This window comes from Salvia hispanica, chromosome 3, assembly GCF_023119035.1.
Source record: "Salvia hispanica cultivar TCC Black 2014 chromosome 3, UniMelb_Shisp_WGS_1.0, whole genome shotgun sequence".
Lineage (NCBI taxonomy): Eukaryota > Viridiplantae > Streptophyta > Magnoliopsida > Lamiales > Lamiaceae > Salvia > Salvia hispanica.
The window spans coordinates 24,067,571-24,086,018 of record NC_062967.1 but is presented as its reverse complement, the minus strand read 5'-3'; the positions used below and the strand labels follow the sequence as shown (position 1 = coordinate 24,086,018).

At 36.6% G+C, this 18,448-nt stretch overlaps 3 protein-coding genes across 3 annotated transcripts; all 3 read right to left on the bottom strand.

Moving 5' to 3' along the window:
* Positions 1 to 2,348: 2,348 nt before the first annotated feature.
* Positions 2,349 to 4,165, bottom strand: LOC125212180 (zinc finger CCCH domain-containing protein 9-like). Its single transcript, XM_048112275.1, has 2 exons — positions 3,456 to 4,165; positions 2,349 to 2,935 (listed from the first exon to the last, which is right to left on the bottom strand). The coding sequence occupies exons 1-2, from the start codon at positions 4,089 to 4,091 to the stop codon at positions 2,621 to 2,623; spliced, it is 951 nt and encodes a 316-aa protein (XP_047968232.1). The 5' UTR covers positions 4,092 to 4,165; the 3' UTR covers positions 2,349 to 2,620.
* Positions 4,166 to 7,568: 3,403 nt separating this feature from the next.
* On the bottom strand, positions 7,569 to 7,961 carry LOC125209642. The gene has a single exon (XM_048109230.1). It carries the CDS (start codon positions 7,959 to 7,961, stop codon positions 7,569 to 7,571), a length of 393 nt encoding a protein of 130 aa, XP_047965187.1.
* Positions 7,962 to 10,642: 2,681 nt separating this feature from the next.
* LOC125213743 (LEAF RUST 10 DISEASE-RESISTANCE LOCUS RECEPTOR-LIKE PROTEIN KINASE-like 1.4) lies at positions 10,643 to 13,735 on the bottom strand. Its single transcript, XM_048114452.1, has 4 exons — positions 12,871 to 13,735; positions 12,406 to 12,432; positions 11,976 to 12,311; positions 10,643 to 11,877 (listed from the first exon to the last, which is right to left on the bottom strand). The coding sequence occupies exons 1-4, from the start codon at positions 13,661 to 13,663 to the stop codon at positions 10,988 to 10,990; spliced, it is 2,046 nt and encodes a 681-aa protein (XP_047970409.1). The 5' UTR covers positions 13,664 to 13,735; the 3' UTR covers positions 10,643 to 10,987.
* Between the last annotated feature and the right edge of the window lie 4,713 nt (positions 13,736 to 18,448).

The following is an 18,448-nucleotide window of genomic DNA, read 5'->3' as shown; positions in this document are numbered from 1 at the left end:
GATATATCGTCGACAATTTTGAAACAGGATGTAGCCTACGACCTTTTAAAATGTTTGTATTCACCATGATCATTTTTGTCCGAGAACATAAAAAAATCAACTACTCTATTTTGTTGAAATTATTCATAACCATCTATTAAATTTTAATATTCATATTGAGCATTTTTAGGTTTGCCTCCATATATACATATTTCATATTCGCCTTTTAAAGTTTGTTTAGTATATCTGCGGTTCAAAGTGGAATGATGCTTAGCTTGTGCATAAATTGATGTGTATGTCATCTTTTCTTTGACTTGTATTCAACTCAAATCCAATAATTTAGCGTTAGCATCAATACATGAAAGGATCATGAATTCTGTGGAATATCCCACCTTTTCCCCATACAATTATCTAAGGAATAGAATAAAATTTAACACCACACTTTTAAGTTAATCTATAGATATGAAATAGGATTTGTCATTTCATGTCTATACTTTTTTGAATAATTAGTCATTCATAATTGCATATATGATGTATTCAAAGCAAATGCGATGTCATTGTCATTAATATTTGAAAAGCATGTAGTCTTATTTGTGTGCATCATACACAGGAGTAGTTAATCAAACTCTAAGGTCATTCACAATAAGGACGTGATTCCCGGCCTTCTTGCAAGACTCATTCTTTTCCAGCCGCATTCCCAGTGGTCTGCCCGGTATCTTGGTTGTTTTTCGGACCTTATTGCAAAATCCACAATATTATATATCAAATTAAATATCTTACCATGATATTTAATATACAAGGCATGGTATATTTTATTATGCATCAAATTGCTTGTATTGGAAAAATAAAAGAAAAAATGAATATGAGAAATTTGGATAAAAATTGAATTCCAAAATCTCTGAATAAGCCGCAATAAACTTCATTGAAAATAGAAAAAAAATTAGATAGATGAACTCTAGAAAATTACCATTTTTTTCTTGAATCACTACTTGAATCGTCATTCGTCACAATCTCCATTGTCATCGCTGTTAGTGTTTTTGCTATAGAATGAGAAGAAGTGAAAATTAGGAAGGTGGATTTTCTCACTATTATTTTTTAGATTTTGGCCCTACCCATATTTAATTCAATTGGATCATTTTATGTTTGACAGGAATGCACCTATAATGGGGACTTTGGCGTAAAATTCAATCTTTCGCATCCAATCTATGTACTACTAGTATAATTTCAAAATGGTGTATTAAGTCATTTGGATCTTTATATGTTAAATATAATAGGAAAATAGACTATTTAAGTATAATTAATTGTATGAAATCAGTAGCTTTTACAAAAAAAAGAAAGAAAAAGAAAAAAAGAACTCAGAAATGTTTCTGTAGTGAAATGGGAGCATCAATTTGAGATGCAACACCAATTTTACTAATCCTGTTTTCAAATTTATTAATAAAGCCCACTATGACTTTCGATAAACGGCCTTAAACCTTGTGAATTGTGATTCATGCAACTTAACTATTACCTGGATAAAACTTATTATTCATTACTTAAAAGTATAGTTACCTTCACGATTTCAAAAATAATTTATTAGTAGTAATATCCAAAACACCAGAGCACCCAAAAAATTTAAATAAAATATAGTAGATAAACTTAATGTTTTTCATTTTAAAGGTGTAAACCGCCGACGCTATGGAAATATTAGTGTGGCGGATTTTTTACAGGACTAGTTGCCTCCATTTTCAATTTTCACGCAACCTTCCCATTTCTTTTTATTTTACAATTTTTGGTCTCTGCCACATTAAATTTTAAAGATCTCCATTCTTTCAAAATAGACTACATTTATCAGTTAAAGAATTTTTTTTCTCATTAATGAGATGGATCTCATTCTCGTACTAACAATACTCCAATCACTTTTTCTTTTTCTCTCTTACTTTATCAATTGTGCATTAAATCCGTGTTGTTTAAAATGTTACTTATCTATATCATATTAAACTCGCTTCCATTTTAAATATTCATACTACCTTCCCAATTTTATTACTAGTACTTTATTTTTCAATTATTGGTTTTTGCCATATTAGTAAACTCGAACTTTATCGAGTACACGTTAATATTTTATCACATTTGCAGCAGTTGAATATCCATTAATTCCAGTATTTTTATTACAACGATATCCTTCATGATAAAGATAAAACACTAAGTTATAGATATTGATAAACATTTCACTATCTTGAAATAATAGCAAATCGGAACAGTGAAACATTTAAATTCTGTACAATATTTAAGGCATACCGAAAATAGAATGTCTGCCGTAAATCGTAATATACAAGGTGGTGGGCACATGAATGCATAATTGTGTATCTTGTACGTCATGAAAATAGTAATAAGAAGGAATATGATTTTCAGTTAAATAACAAAATCCCCCGACAGACACACGAGCCTAGTGTCATAATGCCGCAATCACCATCACACAATGCGGCAACAAACAACCATTTATGCAATTTCTCTCTATCTTTATCAAATTTTACTCAACATTCATATATGTCTCCTTCAAGGGATCGATCAACTACTATACATCTACTATAGCAACCAAAAAACAAACATTTTAAAGAATAAACAACTTATTGACAACTCTCACCAATCGCCCATGAAAATCTCAATGCTGCGGAGGTGCCACCATGAGGCGCTCCTCCTCGGTGAGAGAGTGGCGGAAGTGGCAGCGGTGGCCATAGGGGCAGACGTCTCCGGCAAGCACCATGCGACAGACCTCGGTCTTGTAGCGCGGGTGCCTTATCACCGGTCGCAGCTCGTTGATCCCGTGCGCGAATTGGCAGTTCTCTCCGTAGGGGCAGGCACCCGTCTCCTGCCACTTGTTGCAAAGCTCCGTTTTCGTCATTCCTTGGTTGTACACATCCAGCTCCTCCACATTTTCTGCTGTGGACCCACCCACATACACTCTTTGCTGCTCACGCTAATCACAACAACACCAACACCAACACATAGTCATACACTTAACTTAATTTCCGACCCTTAATCAATTTTCAATCTATTTTTCAGTCACAAAGAAATAGGAGATGACTTCAAGTTCAATAACACCGTAGGATTTCCGTAATACCAGCACATCACAAAACAGCTGAAATGATCGGATTTCGGCATTAGATCAGATTCAGCTTACGAGACATTTTAATTCAACACAATGAACATCGTTATACATTAAATTAGCCTGTGCATTTATTGATTTTTGCATATATGCGAAGAAAACGTTCACACATATCAACATTGAAAATATACATATAGAGCATCGATTTGTACCAATTTCGATTCCAATCCACTGTTACCAATCGTTGATTAGGTGTATACACAAAATGTGCCAGGTTTAAGATACTCCAAATCAAATATGAGACGATCGATTTTACACTATTTAACATAATGTGCTATTGATTGCGACTAATCAAAAAGTTGCGATTAATTAAAGTTGATGAGCGACTCACCAATTCAGGAGTGGGTTGACTCACTACTTTGTCGCCAGTTGTGTCTCGACCTGGCCGAGTCATCTTCAGGAAACCACTAGTGCGCACAGAAATGCTCTTCGGAAGCGTGACTCTCTCAATACTCCTCCGCTCGACACGATTGAGTTCGGCGAGAGGCTGAGTCAGGCTCAGATGAGCGGCGGCGGCCGAGGGAGAAGCGACGTTCAGGCGGTTGAAATCGGATAAGAGGCGACCGCGCGAGAATAGCAAGGCAATCCGGTGCGTCAGATCCGCATTGGAGAGGCGGAGAGAGTCGTTGTCGCGGCGGAGCGCGTCGGCCTCCTCGATCGCGTCGTGGAGCTGAGCGAGACAGAGCGTGTAGCGATTGTAGAGCTGCTGATACTCGACGACGCAGCTGGCGTCCTGGATGCGTCGATCGGCGTCGTCGCCGCCGTCGAAGGAGGCGGTATCGGAGGTGGTGCTCGACGAGTGATTCTGGAAGAGCGAGGAGTAGAAGGAGGCGTCTGAGTTCACGTAACTCGGCGACGTCGGAGGAAGGAACGGATTGGTGAAAGAGAATAGCAGCGACGCCGCCGCTGATTTATCGGCGGCGGAGGAGGCGAGAAGAGAATCGTATGAAACATCCTCTCTCTGCATTTTGAATTGAGATTCAAAGAGAAAGGGGAGAAGAGAATTGAAACTGTAGAGGAAACAGAATGCAGTTAAGCAGAAATATAAAGCAGGGGAAGGGAAATACTCGTGTGTGCGCGGGTGCAGGGGGTGTGTTGCGTGGAATTGAATTTTTGGCGGGGAAAAATTGCTGTTAGGAGGAGGGACACAAGGGTAGATGTGGAACCGTTAATAGGAAAAGCGTAACGAAAAGGAAAGGTGGTGACAGTGACATCACTGCCAAACTCTGCAGTTTGTTGGAATGAGTTTTTAACATATAAAACCATTATTTAAGTTCTTTTTTTTAATTTAATTCTATTTATTATTATTATTATTATATTTGAATAATGTGGCGTGGGATATAAGATTAGTAAGGTGAAGAAGCTGCTTTCCGACACTAGTCTTACTTAAATTGACGATAATTATGATTGAGAATATGAGGTTGATAAAAAAAGGCTTTCTTCGCTAATTTAAGCAACCACCTTTCAGTTACCATATTACTCTAATATGATTTTATTCAATTCTCTGTGTATGTACGCAAATGACTATCTTATGTAAAGATAAATTAGTTCGTTTTAAAAAATCAGTAATATTTTGTCTAGTCTAATTTAATTAGTGTTTGGATTTGGTTTTAATATTCATAGCTAAGGCCTAAGGGTATGTTGTGGTATTGACCTATTGTGTGTAGAGAGAGATAGTTGCTTGGTTAATACTACTCTAACTAATTCAACAGATTAACCTCCATATATCCCTATCCATATGCATGTATGAATTTGTGGTAGGGCCTTCTCCTTGTGGGCTTTGTCATGTTTGTTCTAAACTTCTATTAGAAAAAATTATTGTAATTTACTAATACCTCCAAAAGTCAAATCCACCAAATTTAGTTTGTCAAGGCCCCGCTTTTAATTCTCCAACTCCAACTAACTTTGTTCTCAAAGTACTAATCACTTCGTTCATAATAAATCACACAACAAATTTTAAGTTCAAATGTGACTCCTATTTTCATAAATTAATTTATACTATTAAAATAATAAAAGTAACTGAAAATTAATACAAGATGAATCTTACTTTTCTTTCTCTTTCCCAAGCTAAATATGCGTATTTTTTACTATGGCATCAAACTAGATGATACATTTCCACTCTTTGATCCTTAGTGTGGTTCATTTACATCTCATCGATTATAAAATTTCCGGTCATCTTTATCATAAACACTCCTTTATCACATTATTTTTATATCTAAAATGTGTTTTAAAGACTTTGGTACGCGTGGTTCATATATGAAAATTCAAACCACGCATAACAAAGTAGGATGAGCAAGGTCTGGGATGAGCAGGGAAGATTTAGTATGCGTGGTTTGTATCCAATAATTTTAACTTCTACATTTTTGTCCTCTTCACTTTCATCCTTATTTCTTTTTTCTGTACGTTTTAATTTTGTAAAGTTTTACCACTCGCACGTTTAATTACATTTCAATTTATGTTCTACGATTTTTGGTGACATGGAGATTCTTAGTTGCAGCCCAGCCACAATATATCGCAAGAAACCTAGTCCCACAAAAAAGCAGAATAAATAATCAATAATTTTATTGAAAGTTATGACTATTAATTTAACAACGTTGTCGGCTATCTAGGTTCTACTTTTGCACGAAAATTGCGTATATATGTTTTTAAATCATCTTAAGAGTCCCTTCTTTTTTTTATGTAACATATTTAATCTTATATCATTGAAATGCCACGTTGATCTACCTTTTTTTAGAAAAACAATAAACAGAAAAGAAAAGTCAAACAAAATGTTTACATCCTTGGATTAATAATTTGAATGTCTGAAACTTATACTATAAACTAGTCTCAATTTGAAGATCGTATTATTCTTCGAATAAGACATTAAATTTGCGTTACAGTATGATTAAATTTTCTGAACCAAAAAAATAAGTCTCATCATATTCATATTGGCCCAACCAATTTTGACTGTAGTTTAAAATTCACGTGTGGCCCAAAAAGAAAAAAAAAAGGTGCTGCCATCAAATGATTCAAATTCATATGTGGCCCAACCAATTTTGACAACTATACTTCGAAATTCATACGTGCCCAAATCACTAACGAATCTTAACTTCAAAACATATTTTATCTTGATATATACACGACCTCTGTAATTTTTATAGAAAATATATAAATTAAAATATAGGACAGGTGTATGTGCTTGCCCGAAACCATTAGTCCACGACCACAAGTATAGGTGTCAGTGTTTCAGTAACTATAATCATGATTAAAATAAATCTTATGGAATATATGAATCCTGATTAATATTTTCCACTACAAATTAAAGCTTAAAATTATTAACAAAACTATTAAATTTTAATTCTAAAAATAGTCATACATTTGGTTATAATGAATCCTACGTCATAGTTGTTATAGTATTAGACTAAATTCATTCCAGAGTAATAATTTTCGTGGAGCGAGGTGTTTTTTTCTTCATAAAAATTTATTATTGGAAAAAATGTAAAATGAGTCACACATTGATTAAACCTTCTAGGAGCTAGATGAGTAATAGTCAACAATCATAATGAATTTGAAATTAATTCCATGAAAGCAACTATACTCATTTCGATTTGCAACATATCGCAGGCTATGTTTGAAAATTGCATCCTAAAGAAAAAGATAGAAAAGTATATTACATGAAGTGATGAATGAATTCTTACCTTATTTAATAGCGCTAGTTAAACGTTGCTTGAGCATGTGATTAGGTTAGGTAGACTTAGAGTAGTGCCAACACTAATTGAGGTATACATGATAATTGAGTAGATGATAGAGGACTTCTTATTTATCTACTCGGACAAAGGAGATGAGAGATTTTCTACAATCTTCTTAGAAATATTCGGGGCATATGCGACATGAATTGATGTAGTGGTGTGGCATGTGTATATCGAGCCTAATTCGGCCATGAATTATTTGGCAAGATGCAGGTCGTTGGTACAATAGTTGAGACATGATGCAAGCATAAGGAGCCATCATATATCGAGGTAAAAAAATTGTTATTTTATCTAAAATTATATACAATGAATGTCAATGAATATATTGCAATTTATATCTCCAGAACTATAAATATGTTACCTAATGCAATAAGTCACACAATTCCAATATAAAAATACAAAATAAATGTATACCTACAACGGTTGGGTGGCTCCAAGAAACAATACCTTTATTATGAAGAAGCATTAAAAAAACCAATTTAATTATTAATATAACCACTGCACATCCTACCTATAATCAAGTCACTCCAACAATCACATCCCTCAACAAATTAATCAAATCCCCCAACAAAAGTCACTTGCAAGAAAACAGTAAAAATAGTCATATCCATGATACAAATCAGATATTCAATCCCATTAAGATGATAGTAGTAGAAAACATGATTTTAACATGACAAAATATTTGCAAATTAATTAAAGGTAGAAGGTGTGAGTGACTACTTGTTGTAGCCGAGTTCAAGCGAAGCCACCATGGACTTATAAATCTCGAGCACGAGGCGGTTCTCGAACTCGGTCCTCGAATACGCCATGGGAGCATCCCGGATCCGCTTGGCGCCGAAGGCCGTGTCGGCTGCGCCCGAGGTGCCTGCGATGTTGGCGAATTTAAGCATCATCTTCATGTACGCGTTCTTGAATCTGCACCACAGCTTCATCGGCGACGCCAGCCTCACCAGCCGCAGCTTTGGGGTCAGCCGCAGCCGCCATGACCGCTTTGAGCTGTTCAGCCTCACCACTTTCAGGCTTCTCCGGTTTGGCGGGGAGAGCCGGTTGTATCCTCTCTTCCTCCACCTCCTCGTCACCGGGCTCCCGTTGAACGCCGTTATTTCCATTGCTTTAATTTGTTTAGAGAGAGAGAGAGAGAGTTTGGTGAAGATGAAGGTGAAGTTTGAGGAGGGATTTATCTTGTTTATATGGGAAGGGAAATTGTTGTAGGGTTGGTCTAAGGTTTTAAGTCAAATAAAGCCGGTATAATTTATGGCTGAATTATTGTTTTTAATATAGATTATATTTATATTGTTGCGTACCAATATTTGTGGAAGGTCTAATTCTAGAATTGGGTTTACCAATTACATAAAAGTACTTCGTCCTTTTAAGCATGAGGTCCTTCTGTCCATGTGAATGAAGCAAACTATTTGGCCAGTTCCCGACCGCTTATTGCATTGACTGTTGGGATGCGCGAAGAATTAGTCATCTGGTTGTTGGCAAGAGGGTTACTTTGGGGATACCGAAAGATGAAGAATTGGATTCAATATAAAGAATTAAGTTTTCTTACAGTTTTAATTTGGAAAATTATTGGCTTTACAAGTTCAGACTGAATAGGTTTTCTTGAGTCGTTCATTAAGTATTTGCATCTTATTTTAGTCAAGAAACAAAAGCATGATATTTTTTGGTGGCGTGGAGAAGTTGAAGGGTGGAAGTAGAATTTTCAATTATTCTATATTAATTTAGTTCAACTCCTAATAATAAAATTAGAAAGATCGCATAAATTTTGGTTTTAGAAAAATTCAGAAGCCCAGAAAAAATGTAACGGGAACACGTGGGTGTGAAAACTTGCTATGTAAAGTTTTGAGGTTGAATATTTTCTATTCAGCATTTATTTTATTTCTCATTTTGATTTGTACAAGTGCAGTCAAATTAAGCATATAGTATCATCCCCCATTCAAACATTTATACAACGAATCATGAAAAACATAATAAAATAAACAAATTACAAACGGCGAGGATTTTCCGGATGAAATGGGTCGCGATCACCATACGGAAGTCAAGTTACGGTGGTCAGAGCAAATTATTATTGTATTATTGCTTACTTATCCTTTATATATTTTGTTTCTATTGTGTAGTCACCCATGACGTTCTGAAAAACACGTATATATCTACATTATATGGGTCTAGAATAAATTATAATTTTTTGTCAGCATCTTATAATTGAGTGTAATTAAGAAATTAGTTTGATGAATTTAAACTGAAAATAACCAACCACCTAAAGCTTTAGACCACTCTTATTTTAAAGTAATTAACTACAATCAATGACCAAATTTTTTAATAATAACGAGGCACATATTGAATACTTTAATTTCATATGATTATAGAAAGGTTTCAGATACTTAGTACATAAATATAGTTTCAAAAAATTGTTCTAGATGAGATGCAAACGGTACTTCTAGCTAGCCTATTGTTGAGTAGATTAATTCATCTTTACATCATCTAAATTAGTAACTTTTATGATCATATAGCCATTTCTCAATCAGTTTATACCTCCTGAACTATGAACTAGTTTTCTTGTGCAAAATACCTTAAATAATGGAATATGAAGTGTATACAACAAAATATTATTGTTGTTTGCTTTAACATTAATCAAGAACTATTATACTAGGGATAAGATAGTGGTTGTATTCACCTAATATTAGATATATCTATATTTATAGATGGTGGTAAAGCAATAATGAATTACGCGGCTTTATTTTAATTACATGCCCTGCAACTACTAGAAGTTATTATAAGTATAAAAGGAAATAAATGCGGATATATATTTAAATGGAGCTTCTCGAATCTGGAGCATCAAATTAGATACGGAATGAATTACTAGCTGGAGAATAAAATCACAAGTCGGCAAAGAAGTAGGAGCACACCAATAATCAACAATAGTATTATCCCAAAATGAAAATGGCGAATAAAGATTAAAGAGGACAAAATTACTTTTAAAGGTAAGAATGGAAAAGAAATAAGAGTGAGAATTTCTTATCCATCATTATCCCTCATATGTTACTACTAGCTATAACCAAAGTGAATGCAACCTAAGGTTAGTAATTAGTAACATAAGATTATATTTATGTAAAGTGAAGATTTTTAGAGAGAGAGATGATTAAAAGTGAAGATTGGGAAAAGTAGATGAATTAATTCTTATGATGAGAGCCTAAAATATGTACTTAGGCGAAGGAGCTGACAGATTAGTGATGAAGGAAGAAACATATTTTTACGTAATTAGCTGTTAATCTTTGAAATTAGCAGACCGATTAGGAATTTAGGCACTTCCATTGTATTTGATTTGATTCTCGTGCTATCATTATGCCATAGCAAAAGTTAGATAAATCTATAGTATTGGGGAATGGGGATGATGCGCAGTCATGCTTACAAATTTCAAACTATGATTTAGACTATTAAAAAATGTTAATCGATGACAAAATAACAGAAAAAGAAATATCAACACGGTGTTAACATAATGTTAATACAATATCAACCATTAACACTATAATGATATTTTTGTTGATATTATTTGTCATCTATTGACATTTTCTAACAATTCAGATTATAGTTTAGAGTTTGTACAATATTTGAAGTTTGCGTTTGATTACATTCGATAAGATATCTACTTACGCCCAATTAAATACTAAGACATTGCCCAATTAAATACTAAAACATAAAAATGTCTTTTTTCAAGTTTGACTAAAATAATTTTATATATTTGGTAATAACAAAGACTAAGAAACTATTGATTCTTCACCCGCCAAAATGGAATGTGCATCGTCTTTCCCTTGACTTGCAAATATTATACAACAAGAAAAGGAATAAACATCAAAATTAGACATATTAATTGTTCATTTAACATGTCACACTCTATACAAATGTGGTATCAATTTGCATTCAAGCACTCTTCCAAAATAGACAGTGGATACTGCAAGCCATTTTACTCCAAATCCAATATACAGAATTCAAGATCCTTGAGAATTTTTACATACCTGGGAATCTGCAAAATCAAGAATTCAACAACATATTCAATTTCGAGTGCCTGTGTCTTGCTTTGTCAGCTATCTTAAGCCAAACGCCACAAAAATTGGTGGTGAACACCCTTGCAGTGTCAAGGAAGCGAATCTTGCGACTTGGATGTCATGCTACCCTTGAGTAGACCGGCATCGTCATCCATACACAGGTCGACAATTTCCACCTTATGTGCATTCGAGTCTTCGTTTTTGATCCCGTTCAAAGCATCCAGCACTTCTTGCATCGAAGGTCTCATATCCTTCTCCTGCTGCAGACATCTGAAAGCCAATTCTGCAACCAACGTAACCATCCTTCTCACCGAGCCATTCGTGTTGAGTTCCAGGCTTGAATCAACCAGCTCGTGCAATGTGTGGTTTTGAATCTTGTTGATAGCCATGTTTGATAAATTGATGTCATGGCGATGCCTGTTGGTATCTACTGCCGGCAGTGATGATATGAGCTCAATTAGCACAACCCCAAAGCTGTACACGTCGCTCTTCTCTGTGAGTTGGTAGCACTGGTAGTACTCAGGGTCCACATAGCCAGGAGTCCCTTGTGGAGCAGTCGACACATGAGTTACGTCGTTGGGGAATAGCCTCGACAACCCAAAATCAGCAACTTTTACATGGAAATCATTGTCCAGAAGAATGTTGGTGGTTTTCACATCCCGGTGTATGATATCTGATTTATGTAGATAAGCTAATGCATCAGCTGTTTCCACGGCGATTTGCAGCCTAATAGGCCAAGATAGCAAGCCCGATTTGGCACGTTTTCCATGCAGATGATCTGCCACTGTCCCATTCGGTATATATTCATACACAAGCAGTAGCTCCTGGCTTCTCCTAGAAGTGCAACCATAGAGTGTTACAAGGTATTGGTGCCTTAACCGAGTCAGAATCTCAATCTCATTTATGAACTGCTCTGCACGCTTGAAATTGTTCTCGTATAAGCGCTTAACTGCAACTACTCGACCATCAGAAAGCACCCCTGTTTGAAAATTGAAAGTCACATTTTCAGCTTCTGCACTTAACAAAGAGAAGACTATTTTTTTTTATCATGATGATCGCGAAGGATGGGATACGAACCATAGTATACAGTACCAAATCCACCATCTCCAAGTTCTCTAGAACGATCAAATTTGTCAGTGGCTTCTTCAAGTTCGGCACAGCTGAAGACCTGCACCCCAAAATCTGAACTTTCCCTACCGAATTCCGACTTGGTAGATGGATACGAAGGTATGCTCTTGGTGTAATGATTCGAAGGCAAGGAAAGTAGGCCTCTCATGGAAGGAGAAGAACGAATATCCTTGCTTGCAGTCTGAGAGGACATCAATGCAAGCTTCTGCTTCCTCTTTTGCCTACAATGGAAAATCAACCATCCCAGGCCAACACCGGTAAGAATTGCACCAGCTATGAAAAGACCTGCACACGCACATAACGAAAACATATTAAGCTTTTCTATCATTAGACATTTGTGTGAAAGAGAATAAGTTCTACACTTCTGATGGCAGCGTACCTATACTCCTTTCCGTATTTCGGTTTCCTGCAACAACCAAGAACTCACAAAATAAGAGTATGTAAAGAATTCTAAGAACCTCAGGATTATACTACACAACTAGGAACGAAACTGGAAGTTAACCGGCTTATATAGACTATAGAATAATAGAGATGAAGAACATCTATACTCTAACAATTTACATAGCAGCACAAACAATCAACAAGTTTATAATCTATTCCAGAGTCATTACAAACAAACGAATTTTCAAAAAATGGCATTGCTATATAGTATGTACCTATCCCAACTCTGCAACTACGATTCTACTCACATAAACATGTCATTCACAGTGATTCAAATAACAACCATAACATCATGTCATTATCTACAAATTCAATTCAAACAATTCCTCCATGAACATGACCAATCAATGACACAATCTAACTACCTAATTCACCAATTCCAATCAAACACACACATAATTACCGTCTGGAGCATCCTCAGGACTAGGTGCCGGCGGGAGCGTCAAAGGAAAAGGACAAACCCTACCGCCGCAAATGCAAATGAGCTGATCCGTAAACCCGCATTGCCCGCCCAAATTGTTGCATTGGGAGCACAATCTCTCATCCCGCACGCTGTAACTGACGTTGAAACCCTGCATCAACGCCTCCCCAAGGCTCAGCGTCGAGTTCGTCAGCCGATTGCCGGCGATCTTCAACATCGGCACAATCACACTAATGTTACAGGTCATGATTTTCAGAATCGGATCGATGGGAAGTGGGCCGACCCAATAAAACGCGCTGGAGAGATTAGAATTAGTGGAATCGCACTTGATGCGATTGTCTCGCTCGAGGATCAATTCGGTGGTGTTTCTCCCCGTGGAATTGAAGGCGGATGTGTTGCAGCCGTATACCATAGTGAGCTGCTCGTTTTGGGGGAGAGTGGTGTATGTGAAATAAGAGGCGTTTAGGGTTAGGTTGCGGAATTGGGAAGGGCAAGTGTTGTTGTAGAGATCGGAGCGGGCGAGGAGGAGCGATTTCTGATTCTGATCGAGGTGGAGGACGCGGAAGGTGGCGGCGAGCTCGGTGGTGTTTCCGGTGCGGCAGGTGAGGGCGAAATCGGGGATTCCGCAGTGGGAGGGGCGGTCGCCGCCGTGGAAGGGGAATGTAACGTTGGTGATGGAGCCGCAGGAGAAGGTGCGGTCGCAGTTGGGGTAGGTTTCGAGCTGGCAATGCGCCGCGGAGAAGAGGAGGGCGGCGAGAATGAGGAGGGGGGGCATGGCGGCGGTGGAAGAGTGAGAGGGAAGGAGTTGGTGAGTTTTTAGGCATGGTGGGGAGATATTTGAACGTTGAATTTCAAATGGAATCGGAGCTTAGCTGCCTTTTGTTGACTCTCACGTCGTTTTCGGAATCATACGGATTTATTTATCTGTAAATTCGCGACTTTCATTAGTAGCAAATCAATCTCAATCTTACGTCGCTGCCTTTCATATTATTATGTTTTTGTATCTAACGATATCCAACTATTATATGGTTGTGGGGTTCTATTTGTTAGGCAATATAAATATTTAGGTGAAGTAACTTAGCAAATGCAAATCCATAATTGATGGCTTCTTCTTTGACTCATTTGCTGACATAGAAATTGCATTGAATATTTGATTTTACGGTCGGTGGTGGGTGGTGGGGCAGGGGAAAATAATCATGAACAAGGCCTAAATAAATGGTGGTGGAATAATCTAAAAAATAACTATCATTATACTATTCCCTCCGGTCACCAATACTTGTCACAAGTTGACTTGATACAATCATACAGGTTTAAAATATTAGTAGTAGAATAATGATCCTAAATTTAAATATTAATTACTATTTCCGTCTCCCAAATATTTGCGCACTTTGACAAGAGAAATACGACTCAATTTAGTTGAGACGGAGGGAGAAATAAAAAATAAGTGTGACAAATATAAAATATTGGTGGATCGGCTAAAAAGAAAACTAGTGATAAGTATGGCAGACAGAGGGAGTGGTATTTAATATGCATTCTTCTAATATTAGTACAGTATTTTCTAAAATCAAATTCTTATTTAAAATAATAATAATAAAGAATATTATAATTTGTAAAATATTTCTATTAAAAACTATTTTTATTTTGGTCCGTTTTCTTAATATTAGAAATTTCTTTTTAAAAAAATATTTTTTCTCATAAGATGGAATCCATTATCCACAAATAATACTTCAATCATTTTTAATTTTTGTCATTCTCTTAGTGTATCAGTATTATAATTCATAACATTTTAAAAGCTTCAATTTTTTAAGACTAGTAGTATAATTTTTATAAATTTTGGAATATTCATTTCGTCTCCCTCGTTATAGATTCTAAATCCGCTACAACATAAAATACATGGTATACATGATTTATATAGTAAAAAGATGAATATATGTAAGACTATGAAATCAAGTTATTATATAAATGAAAAAGTAGTTACAAAATCAAATAATTATAGGTTGATCCTTAAAACAATGACTTTAAGTTCGAGTCACTCGCTCGGTGTTTATGAATGTAAATGTATACCAATGTAGTATTAAAGTGATCAGAGTGTTAGTGATATGTCGTTTTTGTCCACACGATATCTTTATCCATGTCAATAAAAAAAATGAAAGTACAGATTATATCAATATAAAGACATTAAATTATAAGGTTGATTTAAAAAGTATTCTATTTGAAAAAACTTTTAGAAATTTTTTGTTTGGCATGAAAAATAATACTCTCTCGATTCCATTTTTATCTTTTTAATTCAAATCTAAATACGTAACTTTTACTCATGAATATTTTTTTCTTTTCGATGAGACGAGACCACCTTTATCGGAGCCCTCCCTAGTCACTCCTCACTACTAACTACTACCTCCGTCCCCAAAATTTGCTACACTTTGACCCGACACGGGTTTTAAGAAATGTAACGGAAAGTGAGTTGAAAAAGTTGGTGGGATGTGGGTCCTACTTTTAAAGTATTAGTTTTATAATAAAATGTGAATATGAATGAGTTAGTGGAATATGAGGTCCACTACCAAAAATGGTAAAAATGAAGTGTATCAAATTTTTAGGGACGGAACGAAATGGTAAACTATGTCAAATTTTCAGGAACAGAGGTAGTAAAAAAAAAACAAAATTGAAAACAAGATCTCTCTCTTTGACAATAGTCGACGGGTTGGGTTAAAGAGACCAAATGGTCTCCCAATTAACTTTTTTTTATTGATAAATGAGGTTTGCACCATTTGTTACAATTTATTTGTTAATAAAATTTTATAACAAAAATCATAATTTTTTGTCATCTATAAATAGAGACTAAATTTATTATAGTTCTTTCCACAAACAAAGAGAACTATGCATATCTCTTATCTAAGCTCAAGAGTGTCTATACAAAGCCCTTCTCTTCTTCACTCAAAGAGGCAATGCACCCTTTCTTTGATCTTTGAATGGTACTTGATTCATAAAGAATGAATCTTTTGAAGTTATACGGACTTTCTAAAAAAAATGCTACGCTCCGCGTGTCACGAGATATGGAGCGTTCTAATCGAAGAGTCATACCTCTCGGACTTATTACAGTAAGGCCAATGCACCAGCCAGCCAGTGTGGTGGCGGCGATATTGCTTGTTCCCTTCTAATCAAATCAGATTTGTTTTGATGTCTATCCAACAGATGAGTGTTAGTGGGAGCAACAGTAGTCCTTTAACGGACGGTAGCACACTACTTTAAACTCTTTAATTCACCGTATTGGTATTACCTTGTTCACTTTCATAGCTGCTGTCTGATCCATTGTTGTCTTTTCAGGTACCTTGGATCTATCGAACAGAATGGATAAATGTGACAGGTCGAGGCATTGTTGGTCACCCCGTGAGGAGGCGATCCTTATGACGGCACTGAAGGAGTTGGTGGCAACCGGATGGAAGTCGGACAATGGGTCCCGATCGGGATATCTAACTCGTTGCTTGGAGGCTCTTAAGTGTGAATTTCCAAAAACTGATATTTGTGCTCAACCTCACATCTACTACAATATTACAACCTGAAAAAGGAATTACTACTCGCTAATGATGATCCTTGACCGTAGTGGTGTTAGGTTCAATTCTCACGGTGATTACAAGATCGATATTGACGATGTGCAATGGTCCGAAGTCGTTCAGGTTGGTTGTTGAGTTGTATTCTCATAATGTAGCATATTTTGTAATTAGACTACTGACTGTTTGTTGTTGTTAATGACTTGGACAGAAAGATATCAATGCAAAGTATATGAGGAACAAGTCTTGGCCAATGTTTGAGGACGAGAAGGAGGTCTTTGAAAAAGATCGTGCAGAGGGAGCTCGGAGCGTAGACCTTGGGGATTATGTCAACAAAATATATGGTGCAACGGCTGTCGCGAACGAGGACTCGGGGACTAATGACTACATGACATTTGAAAAACTGTTCCCTGATGAAGTACTGCCCGACGGTATTCTTCCCGAGATGATTGGCGAGAGCCCATCACCATCTGAGCGAGCTACTAATAAGGTGTCACCGAAAGTAATCAAGAAGAGGAAAGTGGAAGACAAGATGGATAGAGTCCTCAATTTGATGAGTCGTATCCACGAAGATACAAACGGGAGCCTAGAGGAAATTTCTTCTAGAATTGGGTATAATTATGATCTTAGCACGAAGAGGACCGAGATTTTCCAACAATTGAAAGGGATACCCGGACTGACCATGAAACAACTGTTTTACTTTTCGAAAAAGCTTGTGAAGGAGCCCGAACTCATGGATCTCTTCAGGGGATTGGATGAGGTTTCTCGTCCAGCCTTTGTTCTAGACCTCCTTGAGGACGATGGGCTGATATGAATGCACTCGCTTCATTCGCTCGTGCCACATTTTGTCTTATATATAAAAATATCGTGTTAGGTGCTCTAATATTTTGCCACTGCACTATGGTTTGTCCAATACAGTTTATGTTGGTGGTCTTATGTAAACTTCTATTCAGGTACGCTAGGCTTTGTGAAGCGAAAAACACTTATGTATTTTGATAAATAGTACCCAAATGTGCCTTCACTGAATTTGCAATACGCAAGTCAGACTTTCTTTTTGGTAAATGCTTTCTTTATGGTTACTTGGTATATTAGGGATTCATTATTCTAGTTCTATTAGTCATTACTCCAATCCATAACCATGCTATTCGGAAGGCACCATGCTTACTGACTTTGTTTATATACTTACAACTTCTTTTTTAATGTGCTTCATGCGAATTGATAAACAAATCAAAGAATAACTTATGCAAAGGTCTATTTTAGTTACTTAATACTTGCTCTTAAAATGCACACCACCAAAATACTTTTACACATACAAACAACGTCCCATTACATAGACAAAAGACAACCGGCCTATGGGGATACTAGCTACCCATTTGTTCCACATCAAAACATATAATGCTACAGTCGATTATATTTCCTACAATACCATCGGTGTGCAAGCCTAATATATAATACTGCATTTGAAATGGGTTGGTGAACTGACGGAGTATTACCATCCCTTTATAGTGCTGTTTTGCGGGACGTCAGAAGTGGACTCCACGAGGCGCATGACGACCCTTTCGGCGACGAACCATGCACTATGTTTTCCCGGATAAAGCGAGAAGGCAACTTGGTGGAAGAGTGTTAGTCGCCGTTGCACTCAACGTCATCAAACAGCTTGCGGCGAACTCGTGTGCCTGCACCCGGTATAGGAGAGGTGACTTCATCCGGATCTACAGGTAAGGCATAACCGCTCCCATCATTAGGAACATTTGGAACAACGGAGTCCGATACCACGATCATCTATGTGTTTTCTGAAAGGTTTATCACTTCGGTAGTTTCCTCGACCTTAACGTCGAAGTACCCAAATATTGTTGGCATAAGGTTAAACACTGGTTCGTCCCGGTGGTAGTGTGCGCCGGCGTAGGGGTTCCGCTGCAAAGTACCCACAACTTGTTAGTTCCACATAATCCAATGGTGGCACCCGTTGTGGAGAGAATTTGGTGAAACGAATGTGTGCAGTATACACACCTCAA

Excerpts from the sequence above, each read along its gene's own strand:
- LOC125212180 (XM_048112275.1), bottom strand. The coding sequence starts at position 4,091 with ATGCAGAGAGAGGATGTTTCATACGATTCTCTTCTCGCCTCCTCCGCC. Across the intron at positions 2,936-3,455 it reads GTCAACCCACTCCTGAATTG|CGTGAGCAGCAAAGAGTGTA; the intron begins GTGAGTCGCTCA and ends TGTTGTGATTAG.
- LOC125213743 (XM_048114452.1), bottom strand. The coding sequence starts at position 13,663 with ATGCCCCCCCTCCTCATTCTCGCCGCCCTCCTCTTCTCCGCGGCGCAT. Across the intron at positions 12,312-12,405 it reads AAATACGGAAAGGAGTATAG|GTCTTTTCATAGCTGGTGCA; the intron begins GTACGCTGCCAT and ends GTGCGTGTGCAG. Across the intron at positions 11,878-11,975 it reads ATTTGGTACTGTATACTATG|GGGTGCTTTCTGATGGTCGA; the intron begins GTTCGTATCCCA and ends ATTTTCAAACAG.
- LOC125209642 (XM_048109230.1), bottom strand. The coding sequence starts at position 7,961 with ATGGAAATAACGGCGTTCAACGGGAGCCCGGTGACGAGGAGGTGGAGG.